This window comes from Neolamprologus brichardi, chromosome 17, assembly GCF_056152115.1.
Source record: "Neolamprologus brichardi isolate AB-2024 chromosome 17, ASM5615211v1, whole genome shotgun sequence".
Taxonomy (NCBI): domain Eukaryota; kingdom Metazoa; phylum Chordata; class Actinopteri; order Cichliformes; family Cichlidae; genus Neolamprologus; species Neolamprologus brichardi.
In genome coordinates this window covers 25,670,746-25,698,645 of record NC_142120.1, presented here as the reverse complement: position 1 = coordinate 25,698,645, position 27,900 = coordinate 25,670,746, and the positions used below count along the sequence as shown (strand labels likewise).

Here is a 27,900-nt window from a genome sequence, read left to right as displayed (position 1 = left end):
AGGAGGGGGAGGAAGGGGAGGGAGGGAGGGGATGTGTGGTGAGAAGAGAAGAGTGATGGCTCCCTCTCTTCTGCTTTTTCTGAGAAACATGTTAAGCTCTCCATCTCCGCTCGCTGCTGTCAATACCACTGAGAGAGAAGTCAAGTGAAAAGTGACATGCACACACACAACTCAAATACCTATCCTGGCAAAAATGTATTCATCACAGTCTGACTGGCAGTTTGTGACAATCTGTACATGAGCAAAAGTTTTTAACTTGGTCACATTCATCATCTGAAGGATCTCAACCCCAAGTACGTCCTTGATGAAACAAACAGTGTCCTAAAGAAAGCATTTCTCTTGTCCATTTGAATAGAAATACTTTTAACTGGACTCAACATTAACTCTCAGTATCCACTAGTGCTGTAAATTTGAAAGTGAGGACCTTTCCAGAGTAGTAAACAACAGACTCACGTTATCGTGTGGATCAGAATAAGTGGTTCTTAAACTGATGGGCTTAGAGACACTGTAGGTGAGGTAAGTTGGATGGCAAGTAGCAAAATGCATAAAATGAAAACAACTGGAATAAAAATGTCGTATTTTAAAATTTACAGTTTCACTACCGACCACTTCAGGCTGGCATGGACACTTTGATTGATAGATGTACTGCATTAGGCCTCACCTCCGCTAATTTGAATGACTGAATTAGACCTCTCTGCTTGCACCTTTTAATGCATTTATTGGTCCATTGCTTGGCAAAAATTAGCAGGTATTTCTGTTTGTGCGTATAATGGATACTGCTTGGTAGCTTAAGAATGCCATCTGCACTGTAATCTGGACACAACCTTGTTAAAGTGAATTGTTTAATGTTGTCATTTTTATGCTTACCATCTCTACATTGTTTCAAACTGTGTGATCAAAGACATTCCTTTGTCTCTGATCACCTCTCCAGCCACTCTGGTGCTGGGGGAGGTTTTATTGTAAGCACATCCTATCTGAAAGATCTGTTTCTTGTGTTGTAAGCTTCCTGCTTTTATGATCCTTTTGGTGAGCAGGACCTGGTGGTCCAATTTTATTACGAAGAATTATTTGGAGGAATAAAAAACAAACAACCCCCCAAACAAAAATAAAGAAATAAATCAAGAAAACCAAACTAGACCTGTTGGCTACTGCCATTGGTGGGAAGAGGATTTTAGCACTGTCTACTTTCTATAGTGTAATCTCTGGTTATGCAGCATGAAGTACGAAGAGAGAATGTATACAGTGTATAATGAACACCAAATTACATCTTGAGTGGGTAAAATAGTATTGACTTAATACTGTTGTGTAATCATTAAAAAAAACATTAAAAAAACATTGTTACAGTTTTTTTTCAACCTATTTTTGTACAATTACAAATGGTTATTGTAAGGTACTGACATTATTTAATCTAAGTGATGGGTATGAAGCAAAACTAGCTTTGATACACAGAGTTTACCAATACCTTGTTCTGCCAAATACATCTCACAATATCAGATTTTTAATACAAGAGTTACTGAGTGATTCTTTTATTTTATTTTTATAAAATATATAGATCTCAAAGTTTATAGAAAATGTGAAATAATGGTATCAATAAAAAGTTGTTGTTTTTTTACTAGTATAAACACAACTGTCAACAATATGTGCTGTACTTAAATTGCACATAAAAATGATGACAGTACAGCAGAGCACCAACTGTAAAGCCATCTGTGAGTCAAGGTGGAGGGAGGAGCTTGACTCAAGCAGCAACCTGGCTGCATCCATGTGAGTGACTTAGTTTGTTGTGGGAAGTTAGACAAGTTGCCACAGCAACAGAAACATACGGTGAGGCTATAGGAAAGTAGTGACTGAAAGAGATTAAAGCTAAACTGGAAGGTGTCCATAACCCTAACTACACATATGCATAGTTTTAATGAATTATTCATTTAGTTTCAGTATATTGTCACACCCTATGATTCAATATAGCCTACTAATTTCCAAAGTTGTCACATCACAAAATACACAACTCCAGTTCTCCACTCAAAAACTCAGAAATGAGCCACACTGTCACACTTAATAATGGATCGCTTTTCAAGACCCTCAAAACACTTTACAATTCCCCTATTCATTTACTCTCACACACTGCACACACTGGTGGAGGCAAGCTACAGTTGTAGCCACAGCTGCCCTGGGGCAGACTGACAGAGGCGAGGCTGCCATATCGCGCCATCGGCCCCTCTGGCCAACACCAGTAGGCAGTAGGTGAAGTGTCTTGCCCAAGGACACAACGGCCGAGACTCGAACCGGAAACCTTCCGATTACAAGACGAACTGCCAACTCTTGAGCCACAATCGCCCTCAACCACTTAGGTGACATGTTCCCTTACTGCCATCAACACAGCCAGAGGGGCTTAATCCCTTATTTAGTTTGTCAAATTAGCAAAGCAGTGTAAACATAGACGTGCGTCATCAAGTCCAGTGACATTCTGTCATGCAGATACTCTCCCAGGATAGATATTCAGTTAGAGGCTTGTTTCATAATAAACTCCATTGTGTTCATCATAACCGGGGAGAGCAGTGAGTACCTGTGCATAAACACTTGTTAAAAGGAAAAGCTGACTTTCAGAGGAGCTGCTGTTGAGAATAAAAAAGTTAAAAGTAACACAGATATAATAGGATCATGTGAAAAGACACCTAGCCGTGTTTTGCCAAACACATCTCACAATATCAATATCTGATCTGAAAAAGAAGAAGTGCTCAGACATACAATAAAACACTCTTCAATGCCTCTATGTGATTCTTTTCATGTGCTGGATGGAGGCTGTTAGGGCACAAGACATGTATAAATATATGTATGTGACTGTATAGTCACTATCTAGCTGTGTATCAAAGTTGTATTAAGTGTCAAACTACTTTTTTGTTGCCATCACACCTGCAAGGTTAAATAGCACGTTTATGTTGTAAAGAACACATACACACACACACACACACACACACACACACACACACACACACACACACACACAGTCAACCAGAGTGTAACAGTATGGTAGAATTTAGAGAATTTGAACTGGCTCAAGAGGTACATGGTCTTTAATAGTTTTGATTCAATTACAGTAAGACTTTAAATTAGATTGTCAGAATTATAATACTGTTGGCTCAACAATGACATGCTTTCACATTTAGAGTCGTGGTAAGAAGTTTACGCACATTTATCATGGGCATGAATATCATGGTAATTTGGGGCTTATAATGATTCCTTTAAACCTTTTCCATGGCCGAATGAGCTTCAATGACCTTAAAAACAAGTATTGGGTGCAGAAGTTTCAACTTTTATTTTAAAAGGCTTCAATATATATATATATATACTACCAATTAATTTTTTTTAATAAGTGGTGTTGAAGGTTTTATAATTCATTTTAAGTTGAAAAGGCCAAGGCCCGATAACTTGTCATTAGTGATCAGGACTGACCAATATTTAAAACAATAGGCAAGCCCAAAGAACTCCGTGAAGATTTAAAAAGATAGATTTACATGAGCTGGAATGGTCTAGAGCCATTTCTAATTAACTGCTGATTCCAAGATCATCAGTTCAGACAATTCCAAATTAAGTACAAGTTATTTTGATGTGTCACCACTTTGACAAGCTCTGTAAGAAGAACCAAACTCTCACCCTGAGATGAGAGGAAATGTTCAGGAACAACCCAGGAACCATCAATGTTGAAGCCTACCAAGGAGCCAACCAAGAAAGAAGGCCACTGTTCCAAAACTTGACAAATTAAAGTTTGACTTAAATTTCAATTCAGTTTTATTTATATAGCACCAAATCACAACAGCAGTTGTCTCAAGGTGCCTTATATTGTAAGGTAAAGACCCCAGAGTAATTCACAGCAATGGGGAACTATGTAGAAAAATGGCTGCAATTCCTAAACAGTTAAGCAGGTGGATGCCCCTCCCTGAGCCTGGTTCTGCCAGAGGTTTCTTCCTGTTAAAAGGAAGTTTTTCTTTCCCACTGTCGCCAAGTGCTTGCTCATAGAGGGGTCACCTGTTGGGGTTTTGTTTAAATCTAAAGCACCTTGGGGCAGCTATTGTTGTCAATTACTATAGCACTATATATATAAATTTGTATGTAATTGTTATTAGCTTCCAAAAGTTGATTCTGTTCATCTGGACGTAGCGTTTTGTGGGAGAAACGTTTCGTCACTCATCCAAATGACTTCTTCAGTCTCAGCTGACTGCAGGTTTCCCCAATCTTATAAACAGTACATTTGCATAATGACTGAAACCAGCCCACTGAAGGAACAATGGGCTGTCAGGTCAGTTCCTTAATTATAATTATGCAAATTCTCATGACCATTGATCAACAACCACTGACCAAAACCCACTGATCAAAGACCACTGATCAATGGCCATGAGTACCATTCACAGAGAGTTGGGGAATGGCTGCAATCACAGCATTGTAAGATGGCGAAAGATGTACCCTTAGGCCCCCTCCTCGATTCAGAGATGGTCTTTCCCTTTTCACGTAAATGGCCTCCCTGAATCCACGCTCAAACCAGCGTTCTTCCCTGTCCAGGATGTGTACATTCTCATCCTTGAAAGTGTGTCCACTGGCCTGTAGGCATAAATAGACTGCAGAGTCCTGGCCTGACGAGGTAGCTCTTCTGTGTTGTGCCATCCGCTTCGCCAGAGGTTGTTTGGTTTCCCCGATGTATAAATCCTGGCAATCCTCCTGGCACTTAACAGCGTACACTATGTTACTCTGTTTGTGTCGGGGGACCCGATCCTTGGGGTGGACCAATTTTTGGCGCAGCGTGTTTTGGGGTTTAAAAGCCACAGTCATTATTACACAGTCAGTCATTATGCAAATATACTGTTTATAAGATTGGGGAAACCTGCAGTCAGCTGAGACTGAAGAAGTCACTTGGATGAGTGACGAAACGTTTCTCCCAGAAAACGCTACGTCCAGATGAACAGAATCAACTTTTGGAGATTTATTTTCCTGGATGATTGAGAATGCATCAAGATAATTGTTATTAGATTTATTCATGATTCACAATTTAAAACAATCCTTACTTACTGTATTCATCCTCTGAAACAAGTTGCTTCAGCTCATATCTCTGTAAGTCAGCTTTCTTCTGATTGGTTGTATCTCATAAAGAAATGGTCTGAACAACATGTAGGTGTGGCTACTGCGCTTACAGAGTTGTGTACCTGGGATAAACATAATAGGGTATCTGGTCTCAGTGACCTCATAATAGCTACTTTGAGTCAGTTGTTTCAAATAAAGATGGAAATACAGATCTTGTTATTTTTCCTTAGTAGTGGGTCTCCAGCAAAGATCACCCAGGAGCTCAAAGTGAAATCTGGACAGAGATAAAAAAAAAAAAAAAAGAACCCAGAAAAACACCAGCAGAAATCTCTGTAACTTTCTAAAATCTGGTTAGAAAAAATAAATAAATCTATTAAATTAAAGCTACAAAAAAGACTAAAGCATGTTTGCTTTGCCTGTTTTGAAACATGGGAAGTGTTTTGTATTAGGGATACTACAGAAATCCTCCCCAGTCCTGTGCAAGTCTCATAAGCAGCTGTAAGAAGTGCCTGAAAATTCAAAAAATAAGTTTAGAAATAGTGTTTGTAATTAGTGCAGAAGGTTCACCATTGTTTTCCTTTGGTATGTGTATTTATGGTGTCCTACGTAGGTATGAAGTAGTACAGCGGTCCCCAACCTTTTTTTGCGCCACAGACCGGTTTATGTCCAACAATATTTTTACAGACCTTCAAGGTGTCACAGATAAATACAACAAAATAAAACCAATACTGGTACCAAAAAAAATAAGATTTATTCATACACACGGGAAAAGACCCAGGGAAATCAAGTTAATGATAAACATTTTAGTGTTAAACAAATAACACTAAAAACCGATAAAAGCCCTGAAAACCATAAATTTCACACCCGAGCCTCAACTCTCGTGGCCCGGTATCAAACAACTCACGGATCGGTACCAGTCCGAGGCCCGGGGGTTGGGGACCGCTGAAGTAGTACATGTGTCACACTGACTGTTGCCATCACAATGCTTTGGTTAAATTGCAGGTTTGCCTCATAAACCACAGGATAAGGTGCCACACTTCTCACACTCACACACAAAAAAATGTGTGTATTACAGATTCAATGCAACTGAGTTTTATTACAAAAATGGAGATGGCTGGAAGGTAAATGCTGAAGGTTGTTTCAGTGTCAGAGGGAACTATTAACACTTAAACATGAAAACACATGTGGACCTCGAGTTAATAATTTTTTGCCATATTTAGTAAACCTGACTAAATAGGTTTAGTCAGGTTTAATATAATTATCATACTTATATAATTATACTTTAGAGTGTGCCTAACTGTGTGTTAGGGGGCATCCTATACTACATTAGAGTAGTGCTTGTGTTACACAATGTCAGTGCTGAGGCTTCGGAGTGTAGGTGGGGTGATTTCAACATTACAGGAATATTCTGAGTATGGTTAACATGGAGATTAACTGTGTTACCTTTTTAAAGTAACTGAGGTGATGGTGTACCTTTAAAAACCAAATAAATACATACATAAAATAAAAATGATTTCAACAGCTCTTTGGCAAGAGGAACATATGTGTAACAAAACAGAAGTGCAAGATAAGATACTGGACAAGTGTAATATCTTAGCTCTATACAGTGTGTGAGAGATTGTGTGTTGTACGGAGGGTGAGCTAGAAGTTCGGGCCATATTGACATGATAGCATTACACAGTTCCTGCAGATTTGTTGGCTGCACATCTACGATACTGACATAGTCCTGAGTCTTTCATCCAGTGTTTTAACATCAGTATCCTATTTATTTATTTATTTTAAATCTTTAGTTCTGGTTCCATTTATATTCTGGCTGCTGTTTAAATTTTAAGTATTCATTTGTATTTACTTCTTTGAGTTTAATCCATCTTCTCCATTGTATTTTCTTTTATGCATCTTTGCGTTTCCTTTTTAGTTGCTTACTGTTTTATTTTGAAAGGCATGCGTCTTTGGTGCTTTGTAATTAGTTTTACTTCTTGTGTATATATTGTCCAAGTCTGCCCTTGTCCTTCTTTGTGTTGTCCACATTGCTGTGTGTCTCCCTTGCTCTGCTTTCCCTGACTTTCCAATGCATTTTCTGGATGTTTGGATTCCTTGATGTGGTGCCCCATTATCATCTGGATTTTGGACTTTGGGATTTTCTGGAGCAAGAAGCATTAAAGCTTGTTTGAAGTGTATTCCTGTCTCAAGAGTCCTGCATTAGGGTCCATAAAGCTTTTCCTCCACAGTGTTTCATGACAGATGTGAAGCAGTAATACCGCAACAAGATATTCTACTTTCTTCCCCTTTCTGATGCTTCATTTGAACTTAAACAGGTCCATTCCTACAAGCCTAAATGCACTAAGTCACAGCCATGTGATTGGCTGATTAGAGATGAGGTAGAATAGGTTTACCTAACAAAGTGGTCTATAAGAGTGTGCTTGTATACTTCAGTCAAGACCACTGTAGTCAAAAGATCTTTTGAAATGGAAATATTACATATTTGGCAGCTCAGGGCATACATTCAATTTAAATGTAGGAAAAGGAGCAGCGTGATCCCAGCACAGAACAGAGGAGCTGTCAGTGACATCAGATATGACATCTCTGTGGAGAGCATCCTTACATAGAACATCACATCCTGGTTTGGGAACAGCTGTGTTAAGGACCAAACAGCTCTTCAGAGAGTGATCCGTACAGCAGAAGGCTGCTGCAGGATTGCTCTCCCCCTGCTTCAGGACACCTACACCAGGAGATGCCGGACTAGAGCAGCGCAGATACTTGTATAACTATGTATGGGACGAATAAAGAACCTTGAACCTTGATAAGTAAGGCACTGTATGAAAGGAGGAGCTGGGGTGGAGATGAGCTGCAAAGTGTCTTGCAGATGTGCAGCCACTGTAGGAGCTGAGCATGACTTCATTTACTGTGTGTATGGACGCTCAGCCTCTTTGAGAAAGTGTCTTTTCTGCTTTATGTGTTAAAGCTGTAGTGGCTAGGAGCCAAACACAGGCACACACAATGTGGCGAAGGTGTGCTTATGTTTCTCATCTCGAGAATTTAAACCGTTTTTGTTGGCACCACCTGCCAAGCTCCCACAAACCCTCTAGGGTCATTTCAAAACACCACAACTCCAAATCAATTCAGTTTTATTTCTGTCTTGTCAATTCACAACAACAGTCATCCCAAAGTGCTTTAGATTGTAAGGTAAAGATCTAACCAAAAAACACAACTGACAACACACATTCAGAGTTAATACTTTATTTCTTTACAAAACTGGCATTGTAAACATCTAACTGATATGCAAAAGATGTTCATAGACAAAAAGCATAAAACTTTCAGGCCCTGAGTGAACTCATTCAAGATGGATACATGTGCCAGGACAAACCTGAGCTCAGAACTCACATAACACTAAACCTGATAAAATCCTTTCGTGTCCAGTCCCACTGGTTTCTGTGATCTTACAGACGAGGCTTGATCTGCAGTTTTTTCTCTGTGGAAGAAAAAAAACCACCCTGAAGATTAGGAGGAAAAAAAGAGAGTATTTGCAAAAATTAAATGACAAAAAGGTTCAGTTAGAAAATGACAAATTGTGTGTTTGCTCATGTGCAACTGACTCTGTTGAATCCTGCTCAAACATTGAGTGATGACATCTCAGTTGATGAGCAAATGAGGAAGAAGATAGGAACAGTACAACAGCGATGAATGAAGGTAGGTGGGAATATGTGTGTGTGTGTGTGTGTAGCCTGGCAGTGATACATTGCATCTGAGCTAATTTATGCAAAGTGAAGAGGAACTAGTTTGGCTCAGTTCCACCTTTAATGAGGCTCTGGGCGGTGCAGTGTGTTAGTGAGAGACCAGTGTGTCATTAGTATTACTTAAGAGCACAAACCAACTGGACAGCGGGGGGGACGGATGAGCCAGTGATGGTCTGTGTGTGTGTGTTTTTCTGGCACCCACAGGACAAAGCTCTAGTCTAAAATGTTCTTCATAGCGCAAAACAAAACAGCACCTTCTTTAATTTCTAGTTTCCAGGTGTTTCTAAGTCGCTTCAATCTATAATTCTACATGTTTCTTACAATGTGAGGGAACTCTGCAAGGAGAAACTTCCAGCTGATAACACTTTCCATACTCACCGAAGTCCTTCGAAAATCTTCTCCATTGTCCTCCTCCACAGCCATCTTAAAACATCTTACACCATCATTTTGATTCACCTAAACTACCTTTATTGTAACTAATCACTGGGAAATATAAACCGCTTGTACATGAAGGCAGTAATCAAAAAGTTTTCAAAAGCCCCTTTAAAAACAAAACCTTTACATAACTTATAATCTTCAGTTCATACTCAACTGCCTGAGCACTTTGTCGTTGTGACTTCTTTACTTATTTTGAGATCTTAAAATTGCAGCCGTGCTGAAACCTGTCAGTGTCTACTGCAAGATTATTATTAAAAAATATTTGGACTGGGACTATGTATTACTGGATAGGGTGAGAGGTCAAGATGACTCAGGTCAGTCAATGGTGCTGCTTGATTCCAAGTAAGATGAGGCTGGGGCCTTTCTGTGTGGCAAATGTATGTTATTTGAGGGGCTGTCACAGAGCAAGACGCACAGTACACCTTGGACAGGTAATTCACACTCAAATCTGGGGTAAAATTAGAACTGCCAGGTAACCTAAGATGCATGTCTGTGGACTGTGGGAGAAAGTCAGAGTACACAGACATGTTAGTGTACTCTGACTTTGTTAGTCCAAGGTATACACCCTGCATCTTGCACTATGACAACCCCCTCCCCTCTGTAATCCTATATTATTTTTAAAAAAATGGATGGATGGTTATGAGAAACAGACTCTCTCAGGTGAAAAACACCAGCTTTATGAATATGCAGCAGGAATAGGAACAAGCTGCTGTGAAAGTTACTGACATAAGTTGACATGTCATTAGAATCCCAAACAGCAGGATTCTTCTCCTTTTATTGGCCCTTTAGTCAATGAAATGATGAACAGCTAATCAAAACTGGCAGCAAGAGCAGTCTGAGACGGCGTACCTGTGCCAAGGCTGAAAATGGTCTCCATATTATGCATGAACTGGGTTGCTTGATTATATTTGATAAAAGGAGTATGCAGTACCTTTCTTAGGCTTTCTTAAACGACTTACTGACGGAAACATCATTTTGTCATCATACATTCAAAAAAAAAGTTTAAAAAAAATCAAGACATACTCTATGTATGACTCTATGTAAACATACTGGACTAAGTAAAGTCTTCATGTGGCACACAGACTTTACATATTTTTTCCACAGTTTGCTTAGCTAACTTTTTAGCAGTTTTTTCACACTGTGAAAGTGACAAAAACATTTTTCATGCCTTCAGTCACAATAGCTGAGTTAGAATTGCAGTGAGTGATATTAAAATTATATACAGTAGAAAAATGGTGGTTTTCTACTGTTTAGTAGAAAACTGCCTTATTGATATTCAGTGTCTTGACTGGTTCTGTATGACTTGAACTATTTAGCATGATGACTTTATCAAGGAGAAAATGTCATTTTTAAATGGATACTTAGAGCAAGGGGACTATCCAACTGTCCAATTCTAATTTCAGTCATTTTTGCCGTCACTTTTAATTATCCATTGCCTTTTACTTGTTTAAATCATCAGACAAAATGAGTGAAATCATAACACAAACTGTGTGAAAAGATAGGTTTGTGGAATGTGTGGTCAAACAGGTTGAACACAGATGTTAGATGCAAACAAATGCTGTACTGGAAGTGACAACCAGTTGGTGAGTATGTGTATGTTTAGCAGGCAGGGGCAGGTGGATGGGTGAAGCCTGGTGAAAGCAAGGGAGGGGGATGGGATGGCCTCTGTCCTAATCCGCTATCTTTCAAGTCTGTCAACAGAGAGCTCAGCTGTGCCATCCAGCCATAAACTGAAATATTATTACCTCTGTCCTCTGAGCATTATTACTCCTCCACTGAGCGTCACCAGACACACTCTAAAGCTCACCTCCTGATCATTATTATCTGTCTACAGCTCAGACAGACCACCACTCCCCAGTCCCACGAATTAAGCAATGATGTATTCATGACAAAAAAGAACCTCCTACAAAGCATCTGTGGACAATACACCTCTGTGTCAGCACTTTTACACCAAATGAATCGCAGTTAGTCCTCTTAAGGAATATTCTATGACAGCTTACCTTTTGCCATGACTGCTAATTTAAACATTCTACCACATTTGGAGATATGAAGAAAGTAACAAGGACTCTCTGAATCTATGGTTGTAAAAAGGTTGTAAAAAAATCTAGAAGTACCACAACATTGAATGAAACATTATTGTGTGCACATCACTGTAGCAGAACACGACTGGACAACTATTAATAAAAGACAATTCAGGACAACCAGTGTGTAGAAGCTTTGAGTTCAGATAGTTCATAAAGATGGGTTCAGAAGTATTTGGACGATGGCACATTTTGCAGTTTTGCCTCCTTACACCACCTTTTTTTGATTGTGATTGAACTTTGTTTGCCTGCGGGACTCCAGAAGCAACTAATAGGTACTGGTAGGATAAGGGGGCTGCTGCCCTGGAAGTACCTTAAGCAAAAACTTGGGTGTGGGAGGAGTTCAGCGAGACTTTCAATGGAACCAGGTCTTTCGATTGACCTCAAAGTGATTCTGGCAAACTGTCAGACGAGTCAGGAGTGAAAAGCAGCACTCTAATCACACTGCATACAGTGGGGTTGGGATGTTGCTGACTTCAACTGAAGGTATATGAGATTCGCCCTCAATTCCCTAAGACTCTGGATGTTGTGAGGCTGTCTTTTATGACACGTCTCTGCAACATTGCATACAAATCTAGGGCGGTGCCTTTGGATTAGCAGATCTGAATGGTGGCTTCCCTGTTCAAGAGGACAGTCCATCCTTTAGTTGAACCTCAGATTTAGGAGGAACAATGAGGGTTTTTTTGTCCTGGTCGCAGAACATTGGACAAGCTCTTTATCCTTGTGAGAAGACTTTGCACAGTCTACATATATCTTACTGACTTGGACATCGCAGTATCCGGTGGAGGCACTTCGGCTTGTTATAAAGCACCATTTGGCCCCTGTACAGCCGCAGTGAGACTGCCCCTTTTTATTGAATCTGTTCATATTTTTTAACTGGCAGAATATCTAGGAATAGCAGGGCTCTAGAGTGTGACCAATTTGATTGCAAATTCAACCACATTTTTTAATGGTGCGACTAACAAAAATTCTAGGTTGCACCGGTGCAACCAACAGCTGTTCGATTCTCTGTGTGGTCAACAACATACACACATTATGCCTCTATCGCGGTCTAAACCAATCAGAGATAGTCAGCAGCGGGACCTCTCTGATTGGCCGTGATCCAGATATTTCTGTAGTCCTTTGTGTGTACGTTCAAAAGTGCAGGTGGATAGAGGGAGGTGAGTAGCTTGAATAAAGCGATATCAATTCATTAAATCCTGAATCGACTTTTAAATATAAATGTATTTTGCCAGAAACGCTCACAAAACTATTTCAACAACCACCAAACAGCAAATGAGAGCAGGTAAGCAGATTCTGCACAAAGACGTAAACACAGAGCACGGACCCGACGCATCAGAATCAGTTTTCTCTTTCTCGGCTTTCTCACACGATGGCACGTACACGGACACGCCCTTGGGGCTGGAAGCCGACAGCTCACTGATTCTGATGTGTCGGCGGGTCCGCGCTTTGCGTTTACATCTTTTTTTTGCGCTAGATTCTGAGCTGCAGGTTTTGTCTCTCTCCAACCAAAATTCACTGAACCAGCAGCAAAAGATCCAAACTGTGCTTCACATTTGATAAATGTCGTCATTAATTCCCTCTGACTTCTGCTGTTTTGCTTCCACCATGAAGCAAAACAGCATTATTCATTCGCTTATTGCACACCAGTCTACCGTTGTTTACAGCGCTGTCGGCCGTCGTCTATATATATATATATTAGGGGTGCAACGATACTCGTATCGATATCGAACCGTTCGATACAGTGCTTTCGGTTCGGTACGCATATGTATCGAACGATACAACATTTTTAATTTATTTTATCAACTTTCCTTCTGACGATGCTGTCTGTGTTGAGCGCTCAGTGGATCTGCGCTCGACAGTGCAGCCTAGGCGGAGTAGTCGAACACAGATTCACTGGGGGCAGGGCAAGCTAGCTAGACAGAAGTTAAGCTCGTTGCAACATGGCAAATTGAACCTCCCCCACCCTCATTCAGATCTGGCGTTTGGAACTATTTTGGTTTTCACGTGAGGTATGACCCTGAAGGTAAGCACGTCATGGACAAAAGTAAAACAGTATGTTGGATGTGCCAGCAATGCTTAATTGGTGGGAACTAGTGTGTTAGCGCAGTTAGCTCGTTAATGTGTTGACGTCTTCCAGCCCCACTCATGAGGCGATCCGCGGTAGCTCGTTAACGGAGATTTGCCGTGTTGTGACCTTAACGTCATTTCAGATTAACGCTGACAGCACTAGTGGGAACACAACCAATATGACTGCACATTTACTCTGACATCATCCTAGTGCAAAGACAAGTGGAAGCAGACAAAAACAACAAGCAGGCATGCTACAAACTTTACCCGAGTCATTTAGACAGCCGTTAGCACATGATTCTCCTTATGGGGACCTGATATGTTTAATATGCTGCTGAGAATATAGCCCAGAAGAAGCGTATAGTATAGCTTTTATTTTGGAAAGAGACATTTCTCCATAATAAACTCTCTTTTCCAAAGATGAGTGATTCCTCAATCAGATACAGGGCTCGCAAAATCGCTAGCCCGACGTCCTGGGGCTTTTTTCCAGTCGGGCTACCAAAATCTATCTCTGCCCTGCCCGTCGGCCTATCGTAGGAAGGAAAAATATATGTCAATGCTTTTGCATTCTTTCGGAAATGTAGCTGGGTAATTATGTCATTGGCATCGGCCACTGTCAATATGTGACATACTGAAATCGCGTTTGAATTTGCGCTTGTTTTTTGCTTTCACTTTGCAATCGCGTGAACTGTGTATAGAAAGCGACAGTACTGATTGGTGAGTGATGATAATTTGCGCACCAATTCCTCTGACATAGTCTTATCAATCGTTAGCTTACTATGCAAACATGACAAGTGAAATCTCCTGCAGCTTAAACATGTGAGAGGTTGATCGCGCAGAGAATCGCTGAGCGTTATGTTAGTGCGTGTGTAAAAGCAGCAGGATATATATTTTAGTTCTGCTGAGCCAAATAAGACAGGTCAGGGTGAAGAAGTGACAAAACGGAAAGGTTATGACAAATCAGACTATAAGGCAAAAAGAAAGTGCAGCTTTATGGTTTCATGGACAAAAGAATTTCTGTGGCTGCAATATGACGAGCTAAATAACCAGGGCTGCACATAAGTGGTCCGCAGGTGCGCATTCGCTGTCAAAATAAAAACCCGCACAAGATAAGAAGTTGCAACGCGTGTTTGCGTACATAAGATTTTAAGGAAGAGGACAGACATTTGTTTAGAACTCTTAAAGATGTCGAAGAAGCTCCTTTAAGCAATTACTGTGATGTTCCTCCACCTCCAAAGAAATGTCAGAAGGAGTCCGAACCACAAAAGAAGCACGTATTCTCGGAAAAGTGGTTGCAGGAGGTGAGCTGGCTTCAAACAAATGATGAACGCACAGAGATGTGGTGCAGAATGTGCCGTGAAAATTTAATAAATGACAAATTAATAAAAAGGCATGAACATTTTTTTTGTATCGAAAAAATATCGAACCGTGACACCAAAGTATCGAACCGAACCGAACCGTGAATTTTGTTGTATCGTTGCACCCCTAATATATATATATATATATTTTTTTTTAGAACTCAAATAACCTCGGGCAAGAGAGCCTAATTTCTGCTGTTCAATACTGAAGAAATTTATACTTTTTAAAATTATGCAAAATTGCAGAATATGTTTAAGGTTATCTGCTATAAAAAAAACAACACTTTAAGCACATAAAAAAACACTTTAAGCACAAGCACTTTTTCAGTAACTTATCTTTCTTGTAGAACTGTGCTCCAAATAAAGAACTTTGTGTTGACAAGACTGTTAGTTAATCATTGTCTATTGTCATTGTCCATATTGTCTGTATGGACAATATGGACCCCCCCCCCAAAAAAAAAAAGTGCACATGTAAAACTGCGGTGTTAAGTGATGCGGGTTAAAAATTTGGGTGCGCCTAACTTTTGTACTGGTGCGCCAGTGCAAACGTGGCAAAATGTTAGTCTAGAGCCCTGCATAGCCAGGTGGTAGACATTACCTCTGATGGCCTTTGCTTTTTATAGTTGATATGGTTCTTTGTAACCCAAATTATTTTCTTAGGGATTAATAAAATATGCTGATTCTGATTAGCTTCATGAGGTGGTGACCTCCAGCTTGTACAGCAGCAGTTTAACGCTAAGTGAGGGGAAAGACAATAAGCACCTCCAAGTCCAAGACCATGGTTCTTAGTCAGAAAAGGCTTGAGTGCCCTCTTTGAATCCACCACAGGTTTTTACTGTAAGTGGAGAAACTTATGTATCTCCAGGTCTTCTTGATGAGTGAGGGAGTAAAGCAGGAGATTAAAAGATCAGGGTTTTCTTAATTATAGGAATATACAGTGATAATCTACTTTATTTGTCTCCCATTCTTATTCAGGCCACATTTCCAAGGGTCAGTACATTACTTGTTTTTATGATTCCCAAAGTTTGGCTCTCTCTTTGATATGGTTATTCTGGTTTTCCAGTGTAGTGAACTGCCTCTCTCACATCTAAATCTATATGTGCTTGATATTGAAAGCTTCAGTGAAAAGTGACCCAAACAAATGCAACACTTGGAATAAATTCCAGATATTTAATCTGCTCAGCTTGCCACGAGATAATGACAGAATAGGACTCCATGAAACTGTTTGTCCATCAGTTATTCAGTTACAATTGAACCTCTAAAATTAGGGACTGCAAATCAACTGCATCTTAATTATTTGACGAAAAACAATCAAGGTGGTATACAGAGATAAAATTCCAAAAATTGCGTCCAACTGTCCAAAAAAAAAAGTGACTTAAGTGCTTACTGAGACCTATGCACCTTTACTCATCAATTTATAGTGCAAAATCTTTGTTACGGTATAAAAAGCAAAAAAGCAAAAATAATGCAGCAATGACTGCATTATTAGAGCCAGAAGGTTATTCTTGTCCCTTCTGGCTCCTCAATAATCATCAGTCAGACTGTTTCTCTACCAAACCTCTTAATGTTTGAATTCAGGTGTTCATTGAATTGAGTCCCATTGCCACAGGTGTATAAAATCAAGCACCTAGCCACGCAGTCTGCCCTTACAAACATTTGTGAAAGAACAGGTTGTTCTGATACTGTAATAGGATGCCACCATTGCAACAAGTCAGGTCATGACATGTCTTCTCTCCAAGATATCTCACGATCAGCTGTAAGCAGTTTAATTGTTAAGTGTTAATGAGCCACAGGAAGTGTAACACTACGTAAAGTTACAGAGCGGGGTTTCAGAGTGCTGAGTTGTAAAAGTCACTGACTCTCTGCTGATTTAATAACTATAAACGACAAAAACTGAACTGAGGGATTCATGACATCTGTTTCTTTGGCCTAGCAGCTCCTGTAGTTGTAATATGAATGACCCGGTATTTTTTGTCCATACAGTGCACTTTGTTAACTTATGTGACCATTGCTCTCTCTGGGTTTTGTTGTTGATGCTTATACCTTTGACTTGCACTGCATCAGTAGGAAGCGTGTCTGGTGCATCTGCCTCCTCGGGAGAGCTGGAGAGTGAGATAAATGAGGGCAGCACCAACGAACCTGCGGAGGGCATCCCCAGTGATGCTTGAGAATCCTGTGGCATCACAACAGACAGATGGGGTCTGACAGAAGGGGGGGAAAAAGCCAACAAAACAAAACATAATTAGTCACATAACCAAAGTTTTACAAGTCATGATAAAGGTCAATTTAAATTTTAGACCTCTTCAGAGGATCCTTGGTGCGTGCTTTCTTAGCTGGAGGGGTCACACTGTTGCTGGCGCGGCGTTTGACTCGTTGGCGGTGCTGCAACTTACAGCGTGAGCCATGTGGGCAGGAGCCCGTCTTAGAGAAGTCTGGACACACTAGAGTGTGTTTCTTCTTACACTGGTGATAATAAAACACACACACAATCAGGTTTGTAGTTTCACTGCAGACATGAAGAAAGTGACAACTTGTGTGATCACAAATATGGTCAATATGAGTGGATTAATGTCTAACATCTATAAAACATGTGTACCTTTATTTGTTTAAGTCTGTCTGTCCACATAAGAGACATGTTAAATATTCATATTACGCTGACTACTGTCATGCTTGTCACTACAGTCATCAATCTTGAGATTGTACTGCATAATGCAACCACTTATTTAAGGGGGTGTTTTTGTTTTGACTTTGTCTGGGATGGGCCACACGTTCTAACTCCTCAGGTTCAAGTCTCTTAGAGAAACACTCTACACCCCAAAACATCTCAAATCCAGGAACCACACACACCACTCAGTCCTCCCAAAGATCTGCTCCTATGTTACTGGTGCCAGAAACCACAGGACCCCTCACAGATTTCAGGCGTCAATGCCCAACAAGTCAGTTTGCTTTCTGGCAGCATGCGAGGGACTTCAGGCAGGTGGCATAAATAAAGGGGCAGACTGGTATAGTTTAAGTATCAAAGACTTTCACTTATTGGAGGATGGTAATGAATTTCTGACCATAGTTTATTTTTCTTCCTGATGTGATACAAAATTTTACTAATCTAAAACATTATGAAACTCGGTTTTGGCAGCTTGGAATATTAAACAACACTGTTCTGTATTTGTAGTGGTATTGAAGTTACTATCAGCACCAGTATAAAAACGCAGTAAGAGATGACACTTTATTTGAGATGTAATTAAAGACTGCTTCATGAAGACCTGTACAGCATTTTAGTCATTTTAATGGCTCAATCTTAAGATCTGAGAGGAAACCGTAAAAGACAGAAATCCATTTCTGAGTAGTCAGCTGATTTCACATATACTGAACAGGCCTATGACAGGATTTTAAGTGGTAAAAGTGAGGCCCACCTCCTGATTAGGTGCTTTATATGACCCTCCTTTGTAAGTTACTTCTTTTAAAGAGACTATGTCTGTGCCACCCGTCTCTTTTTACGTGCAAGCTGAGAAAGTGGGTCAGAGTCATTCTGGGGAGTAGTGTGCAAGAGAGAGCGATGCATGTTTGCAAGTGAGTGTGTATGACAGTGTAATACGGGTGTAAATTGGTAGCTTCATTCTCCACGAGATCCGATCCCTCCCACCTGTCAGAAAAGCTAATTATATTCACTCTGGGGTACAGGCTGCAGGGAGCGCGCGCGTGTGTGTATGTGCGCATCTGTGGAGGGGTGACGAGTGCAGGACTGGGAAGCACACCAGAAATAGCGTGTACCAAGGTTTGGTGTGTCTGTGTGTGTGTAGGGCAGAGGGGTGAGGGGTGAGGGATCTTGGGATTGATTTTCCAAGAACACTGTGGACTCTTGGTCAACTCTCTCTGGAGCCCAGTGGCCCTGACTTGCTGCCATCAGAGCTCCTCTCACCATCCTCACACTGATGTTCCTGCACCTCTTGGTGCCAGGACGGCCCAGGATCAGCTTGCTGTCAAATGTTTCCCTGGATCATCTTATAGGGCTGCGGTTTTGTCACATTTCTCTAAACAAATCAGGTCCTCTACTGGGGCCCATAATGACGATTCCCATTTGGTGCATGACGCCACCATGAAACCTAACAGGTCTCCTGTTATGATGTACCACAAGGCATCATTTTAATAGATTCAGCTCATTTTTACGGGTACTGAAACAATTCTGCAATCATAAAGAGATTCAAGTTATACTACTATAATATACAAATTACTAGATTTTCAGACTTTGACAGATTTTGTTTTGCATTTTCACTTGACGTAAATTACCAAAATGGACGGAAACACTGGCAAGTCTTCACAAGCCTTGCAAAACCACAAACTTCTCTTACACTTCCACAGCTTTGTTTGCAGTGATGCTGTGCATTAAGCTGAGCATGCACCGAGCAGGTAAACTGCCTGACTAATCACAGACTTGCTTTAATGCTCTCCAAATTTAACAAGTCTCTGCTTTATAAAAACTTAAAGCAGATGGTAGCTGCAAAAAGCACATTGTTATGCACTTTTTAAGCATACTATTTGTATTTTTAAAAGACTTTATTAGTCCCAAAACAAATATAATTGTCACTATTTGGCAAACAGTTGGTTTATAAGAGACAGAAGTTACCTAACACATATAAACGTCATGTTTTCAGTTCAACATTGATATTGGATGACTCTTGTGACATCAAATTTGAGCAAATATTTTAGCTATAATAAGAGTTTCCAAATTTTTCAGAAAGTTTGGTAGCGGATAAAGTGCTCAGTGCTGTTCTAACACTATTTAAAACGTAAATAAAAACAAAATGAAATGATTTGCATTTACAGAAAGAACAAATCTAATGTCAAAACTATAAATTGTATTTTTTTTAAAAAAAATCAACGCGCTCCATTTGTTTTAGATGCCAAAAAGAGGTTTGAAAAAAAAGTTGAAACATGGACATGTGCTGAATCTCCTCTTTTAAAGACTACAGTGTCTCAACATTTCAGAGCTTGCTTCATGATGTTTTTAATTTGGCAAGTTACTAAATGTTTTCAGTGGGTGACAGTTCAAAGCTTTGAACTGTTACCCACTAATCTGAATTACATTTGATATTTTCCTTTTAATAATTACACAGGGTGGCACAGCGGTTAGCACTGTTGCCTTACAATCAAAGGGTCCTGGGCAGGATAAGGGTCTCCCTGTGCCAGCGTGGATTCTCTCCAAGTACTCCGGTTTCCTCCGATAGTCTGAAGACATGCATGTTAGGTTGAATGGTGATTCTAAATTGGCTGTAGGTGTGAGTGTGAATGCTTGTCTGTCTCTAGGCCTGCCACAGACTAGTGACCTCTCAAGGATGTACCCTGCTTCTTGCCCTGTGACAGCTGGGATGGCTCCAGCACCACTGCGACTGCAGTGAATAAGAGGGAGAAAATAGATGGATGGACAGATAATAATTATACAATAACCACTTGTGCAAAGGGATAACTGGTTTTCTTTTGTTTTCCCTTTGCTCGCATGTTTTTTTTAAAAATGTGTTACTGGTCTCATATTTGAAATATATTATATTTTTCAAAAATAATTCCATTTTTTTATTTATTGTTTTTTTCATCAGTTAAAATTAAAAACAGGACTTTAATGATTTTTGGATGATAGCATTGTGTTGTGATTTACATTTTACACTGACTTCTAACTTTCTTTCATATTGCTTATATAAAACCATTTGGAAGAAAGCTAGGATCAGTTATCAGCTATGCAGAGATGGGAAACTCTGCACATCTAAATACACAACATATGTGATAAAAGGATCATGTCTCACACATACATCAACTTCTCGCAGCATGTGCTCGCAACCCTATTATCAAAGTTCTTAAAACTGCCACGTATCTATAAATTAAGAAAGAGGACAGAGTCCTCAGGACTAGGCTGTGTTAAAACTGAAGAGTTAAAACAGGGAGGTAGTTGTATTGAAACAAAGTGTCAGAGAAATGGACTGTAAAAGCTCACTCGTCTTTCCTGAAGCTCCATATATCCTCATTTTCATAAAAAGACAGAAAGAGCGAGAAAGAAAGAGAGAGAGAGTAAGAGACGAAATGGGAGAAAAGAGCTAAAGTGGACAGAACATCTTTATCCCACACCAAGTTAACAATTTTCCACTTGATTTAAGGAATGCTGGGATGTCTCTGGGGCCTATTAGAGAGCTCTCTGCTGGGCCGAAACCAGGAAGAGTCAGCACATTTACCAAGAGACTGAAAGAAGGCGCAAAAGAAGCAAGAAAGAGAAGAAGGGAGGGAGGGTGGGAGATGGAAAAGACAGTAAAATGAAAAAAGAGGATATCATATGCATTTACAACTTGGGCATTAAGCCAACAATCGTTGAGAGCAACTTACAGCGAATGGAAGAGAACAATAATTGAGCACAGGTTGACATATTACTAAGATTACAAACTGAAAAAGGGAGAAAAAGGAGGAATTTACCATGTCGCTACACTTCAGGCTGTGATCAGATCGACATTACTATCCTCCTAATTTATTTCAATAATGCAGTCAGAGTGCCGATGCAGAAGGCTTAGGCCAAAGAATGAGCAAAGCTCTCCTGTTGCATCGAATTTTAGCAATAAGACGGGAACCTGGCTTCACTTGTTGGGCACAATTCTAATTTCTTTTTGCCTGTGATTAGTTTATCGTTTATGTACAGCAAACATTCTTGATGCTCACTAATTTACAAAATGATCATTTAGATAGGAGGAAATAAAAGCTGCTCCGACATCTTTAGGAATATCTGCTCACCTGGTGTCAGGATTTGGCAAGGATGTGAAATTCAAGCGAGTCCTCCAAGACCAGAACTTATCTCTGTATAAACTATATAAACAGCACAACTGCATCAAGACAAACCTTTGAGTTTTTACTAACGAAAAACAAATGTTAAAGAAAAATTCTGGATATCACAGTACAAGAAAAAGTGGGTTGTTAAAGCTTGGAGCGTGGCCCAATTTCAAAGACCAACACAACATCGCCACTAGAAGCCCAAGACAGACAACGCACAGTGAGAGAGGCTGTGCTCTCTAAAGCAGCTGCATAGGGCCCAAATACACACACTAAACCAACTTTCTCTCAGGCCGTGCATCAAGGAGCTCAAACCGAAGTGTTGACCCTGGATATGCTTACCTCTATAAGATGGACTCAGTCAGGTTCTATGTAGCAGATTAGTAACAAACCACATGAAGTCTTGCAGCAAACAACAAAAGAAAACTGAACCTCGAGCAGTTTTTGAGCAAAGTCTGTTTTGCAGTCGCCAAATAATGTTAGAGATTTTCACTGGGCTCTGTCCTGGCCCATACCCAGGTGTGCTGACACACAGCAAACTTCAAGATGTTTTATCATTGAACAGAGGAACTCTGTATCAACAATCTAACCCTGAACAATGAATTTAGAGAGGACAGACAGAACATGATCCTGACTGGTAACCAAAGTCAAATCAGTTATGTTCGTTCATCTTTATGGGCTTGTTCCCTTAACTTTGTCATCATTTTCTACATTTTATATCTACTTTTTCTCTGTTTTCCTCTTTTTTTCCTATATTTATTTTTATTTTCACTTGAACAGACAAGGAAAGACTGAAGCTGAGAGCAAACCAATAGCATATATACAGTTTTTCCCCCGCTGGTGGGAAGAAGGTGCATATAAAAAGGCTCAATTCACTTTCGTTATCATGAGGCCAAACAGAAGCTGAGACAGCTCTCTGCTGCACAATGGCTCAGATGCTGTTTCAACCACCTGAAGCAGAGAAGAGCCTATGAAAGCCAACTATTTAGCCAATCTTCCAAAAACTATGGATGACTGGCCACGGCCAACAATCACAGGTGACTGTGAGTTTCATGTGTTAAGAAACCTGGAAGAAGATAGACCTCATGAAGGAGCTACAGCCAACTAAAAATTAAATTCGGGGAGTAAGATGCAGTGGAGAAATTTAGGAAAGCAGAGAAAGAGCTGCAAGGGGCGTGCACATGAGACAACACTGGGATGATACAGGATGGTAGTGGGTCTACGAGGAGAAGGATGAGGAAGGGGGAGGAGGATGGAGGATGGAGGACAGGAGCAGACTTAACCCCTGAGATGCTGAAGTGTCTGCCTGCCTGGCCCATAGTGCCATCCTCAGCAGTTTTCCCATCTATAATTACTGCCTGCTATCCATCATAGAGCCGCCAGAGCATCTCAGCGCACCGCTCTATAAACACACACACACGCACTCAGGCACAAACACACACTGGGGAAAATCACAGACCTAAGCACTTCAGCTAATAGAATAAATATTAATATCCCTTTTGTTTTCTATATCCTCATTTCCCCATGCAATATTTAAATGAGGTCTGACAGTGTGAAAAAGCATCTGTTTCACACTCAAAAATAAGCACAACGAAGAGAAGGGAGCCGGAGATGGATGCAAAAACACAAGGGTGGGGTGGGAGGTGGTGGGGTGGGGGCAGGAGTGGAGGGTGTGTTTGAGGTTGACACGAGGGCAGCGAGTGCGTGTGGTGACTTAAGGATCGTGAGTTCTGTGGAAGTGGTTTTCTTACCCATCAGACCCTCAATGTGTCACTCAGACACTACAGTTATGCCATTATGGACCACCACCCCCTGCAGCTGTTCCTGCCTGTGTGTCAGTGTGTACATGTGCGTTTCTGTGTGTGTGTTCGGGGGGGTGAAACCACTTGTTTACCTAAGCCTTAAGTTCAGGGAAACTTTATACATGTTATACAATCCGTATGCTCAAATTGAGGAGCACAGCTTAAAGAAAGAACTCTGAAATCAGATAACAGCGTCAGTGCAGGACTGAAACCAAATTTAGAGCCAAATAACATCAAGTTCAAATAAAACCAAGATCATATACTTGTCATCTATTGTTTCCATCATTTCATTTAGACTTACCCTGTGATCCACGTTAAACCTGTGAGTTTCAACTGATCATTGCACGTGTCTCTAATCTCACCTGCACCGATAACCGGCCAAAAGGTGTCCCTACAACATCCAGCTCAACCAATGAAGAGAGAGAAAGTATAAAAGTGACAGGCAATAACCCCCAAGCACCGGACATTCATGGATGTTGTTTTCCTAGCTAAATCTGGTCAGGCAGTCATGGCTTTAAAACAGACGTCACCTTCACATCTAAATTTGAGAAGTTAACTCAGCATGAATCCATGCTTACCCACTGAGCAAATTCTATCAGTGTAGTCTGAATGCAAAAAGCAGAATGATGGCAGTAACGCCAAATCCAGACTCAATTCTGATTACTTACTTCAAAAATTGGCTTAAACAGAAAAGAGAAACAGCCAAGTTCACCATGAAGAGAGTGAAACATTAACAAAAAACATCAGAGATCCCAAAAGCATACATGGTAGCTGGAGTGAGGAGTTTTTAAACACTCATTTTCACTCCGAAAGAAGCTTTTTGTCTATTTTGACTTCTGTCATTTAGACTGCAGGGACTAATGAACAGCTCAAGTGCAAATGATGTTGTTTCACACATTTGTGATGCTGCTCCATGTGCAGTGTGCAGCAGATACCTACACCATGTGGACATGGGTTTAAAAAGCTCTGTGTAAAATCTATAGATTACCAACGCACCATCATGATAGAACCTGCTGCGATCATAAACAAACTGTGGCATAGAGTCTAAAAATCTAATGCCCTTTAACAAATTAAAAATGTTTTTGTGCATTTGTTTGAGTTTTTACCTTCTCTCCCTCAGGACAGTAGCCTTTTACAAAGTCTTGGCACACTTCAGCTTTGCGGGACACGTAGACATGACTGTAGGGACAGTCACTGTTGTTACAGATGCCCTTCAGGAAGTAGGAACACACCGGCATCTGGGAAGAGACAGACATGTGCGTGTATACCATGTGAACCTGACAAATGTTCACAGTGCTTAGTACATGCAAGCAGAAAGTAAAGTGTGGAGGATGGTTTATGAATTAGAGAACCCAATGACAATACATAATTTCACAGCAGTGTTTTATGTAAAACCATCATCACAGAGAGGCAGATTGATGAGGTGACATGAGATTATACAACTTTATAAACAGACATGCAGTTCTTAAAACCACCACTAGACGTGTCCCGTGTGCCAAGTGATCTGTCACACCGAGCAGCTAAATGACCTTAATTGCAGTTGACAGCAGCGGAGCAAGAGTGAATGTGTGTCTTGACAGCATGTGTGCAGAGAGATCGACTGATTTGGGTGCAGGGGTGAGCCTGGTGGTGACCGGTCTAAATATACCTCTGAGGGGGATTCGGTGAAGAAAGATGAGAGAGGAGGCGGATTGTGAGAGGAACTCCACCTCGTTGAGATAGGATCAGTTCTACCTAATTAACTGCTACAGAAATATTTATCCAGGCTGAAGCTCGTCCAGCTCTCATTATTTGTTTATGTGAACTGGATGTGTGCTCAGACTGAGCCAAGGGTGGAGAGCAAGTGGTGAGCGAGATGGTTGTTGGGGGGCCATGCCAGGTGGAGTTGGTTCAGGGGTATTTGGTTTCGAAGTATTTGTGGTAATGGGGAGACTGGACGGTGGGGTGCAGGAATTGGGATTCTACACTAGTGCCTGGATCAAGTTCGGAGGGGTGCAAGCTGCATAAGCCTGCACCCCCTTTCTGTCCACATACAGTCCTGCTTAAGGAAACTGCATGAAATCAGAGCGGGTGTATCCCATGAAGGGAGGGGCCAAAGGCTTGGGGTGGGGGTCTGGGTGTGGGGGAAGCTGGCATTACAAATAGACAGCTGGGCTCTCAGCACTTACAGGCAGCGGTGTGACAACACACACGTGCGCAGAGCTTTGTGTGTGTGAAGGGTGAGGCAGCAGAGCACCTGTTGGAGGGCTACTTGTCTCAAAGAGAGAGGAAAAAAAGCTTTCCCTTTTTTAGTTTCAACACTTTCCCTGTTTGGTGTTGGTGAACAAATAAAATGTATCTATTTTTCTTTTAAACTGGCTACAAGAACATTCATATACTGCACATCTTGGCCATGGTGACAATATCCTCCAAACGACAGATGAATTGTGTTTGTGGATCCAGATTGGTGTGTAATATTTTCAAGAGAAAATCAAGATAATGTCTCAAATATTTTTTCCCCCCATTTTTAGATGTACTGAAGATATGATGCAAAACCTTTATCTGTTCACAGTAGTTAGTAGACAAAATTGCTGTTTTTCCTCCTAAAAGATCCAGATCAGACATAAAAAAAAAAAAAAAAGAGCACCAGATTTGGCCAAACTCAACCTGTGGAAAATATATTATTTCAAACGCATTTATCACTTTAATCAGTCTAGCTAATACCCATCAAACCACTCACACGACCCCCCTGCAGGGTAGTTCCGTTTTTCTCCTGCAATAACCTGGAGATATGAGGAGGCGTTCAGGTTCCATGTTGCTGTTACAAACTGCAATTCACTCTCACATTAGAGAAAACCAATAATCCAACTAAAACCATGACAGCCCCTCACAGATTTCCAAGATAGGAGCTGGTTTGCAGATGGAACAGCTGAACAGGTTGTACATCTAACATTTAAGCTGCTTGTTTAGTCATGACCCCCCACCCCTACTCCGCCCCACAATCATGTCAGGTTTTCCTCACTCCTGTCAGTGCCATGGAAACAGGAGGCATGCCAAGAGTGTAAATACGATCCATGATGACTGTAACCAAAAATGTGTCATCGTATAGTTTCACACTATACCCAACCCTTTGCAGTGAAATGCTATAAATTATGTTGTCCAGTATGAGTGAGAGTGTGTGTGTGTTGGTGTGTGCATGTGTCTGTGTGCATGCGTTACCTTCTCCTTTGCCACCTTGTGGGAGAACGGACAGGTGCCATCTGCCTGCTTGCATGTCCCTCTCAGAAACCTGCAGATAATGCAAAAACAATGTTGTTTGAAATTATTGGTGAATTGGTGAACAGGCTTGTTTTTATTGTTGACTACAGTTTTGATCAGAACTAATTTATTTCTACCATGAGATCCCTGGTTGCTCTTGTCTCACTGCTGACAGTCAAGTTAACCAGTAATAATAAAGGAAACAGTCTCTTATTTCTACTGCAGTGTCCATGTAAAAGATGCACATACGAGCATATGCTGTTTCTCTACGGAGTATATTTAGTAAACTTGTCCAGTGAAATGCTCAGAAGATGGTGCAGAGGGAAAGATACTCACTATGGACACAGCTAAAAGCTGAAAAATAGATGCCAATTATAGCAGGGACTCATTCGTTTAAAAAAAAAAAAAAAAGACACACAATCCACAGTATACAAAGCAATAAGCTCTACAAATTTAAAGCTGAACCTGCTTCGACAAAGCCTCTAAACATCCAAATTCAACCAAAAAACACTCAACAAATGATGCACAAAAATCAAGTTGCTGTTGAGTCATGTTGTTCTCTTGCAGTGACTGTGTGGTCATCCTGCCATACTGTGCTCGAGTCTCCACGATATTTGTAAGGTCAGAGCGAGTAATTCACAACTCTACCTTGCATTTAACTTCTATAGCCTGGATGTCAGTGTGTGTTTGAGTCACCTGGTGCAGACCGCCACTTTGTCTGGGTCGTGTATGAAGGGGCAACTGGTTCCACGGTTACATTTGCCAAAGCGGTTGTAGTACATGCAGTACTGCTTTTGCCGCTGCTTCTGACGAGCGTGGCGAATGATGGCAAGACTCCGCTGGACTGCACGGCTGAATTTATGAAACACACACAAAGCACAGTAAGTAATAACCAGCTGGTAGTAACTAAATAACAAACTAGGTTAGGATTAAACTCGCAGCTAACACCCTGTGAGCATTTCTTGGTAAAGGTACTTATATAACAATCTTAATATACAATTTTAATATTACAAAATTACTTCAGGCTTCATTTCTTAGTTGACAGTCATGAAAAGCAAATAATATTAGTGCAGAGAGAGAGAGTGCAGAGGCTCAAATGCAAAAGCCCTAGCTGGATAAGATTTCGAGTAAACAGGATGGTTTGCATACATGCCCATTTCTGTATATGTGTGTCTGATGATTAGAGATGGGCGCTATCAGCACTACCTGGCTAAGTGACGAGTGCTGGAGGGTCTGGCCATGGCGGGAACCATGTGGGAGACCTGGAAGCATGAAGACCTTCCTAGATGTGGAGGAAAGAGACAAATGAGTGATT

At 40.7% G+C, this 27,900-nt stretch overlaps 1 protein-coding gene across 3 annotated transcripts in view; it reads right to left on the bottom strand.

The window, feature by feature from the left end:
- Positions 1-8,288: 8,288 nt before the first annotated feature.
- zc3h3 (zinc finger CCCH-type containing 3) overlaps positions 8,289-27,900 on the bottom strand; it is a 72,277-nt gene continuing 52,665 nt past the window's right edge. Inside the window, exons 6-12 of one of the 3 annotated variants that reach the window (XM_006803627.2) lie at positions 27,789-27,867; positions 27,282-27,437; positions 26,547-26,616; positions 24,455-24,586; positions 17,048-17,211; positions 16,792-16,949; positions 8,289-8,536 (exon numbers count right to left, since the gene is read on the bottom strand). In XM_006803627.2, the coding sequence (XP_006803690.2) occupies positions 8,505-8,536; positions 16,792-16,949; positions 17,048-17,211; positions 24,455-24,586; positions 26,547-26,616; positions 27,282-27,437; positions 27,789-27,867 (791 nt within the window). In that variant the 3' untranslated portion in view covers positions 8,289-8,504. Of the gene's footprint in view, positions 8,537-15,109; positions 16,950-17,047; positions 17,212-24,454; positions 24,587-26,546; positions 26,617-27,281; positions 27,438-27,788; positions 27,868-27,900 lie in introns of those variants that run through there. The other 2 variants (XM_006803628.2, XM_087831180.1) reach the window with 2 other exon arrangements.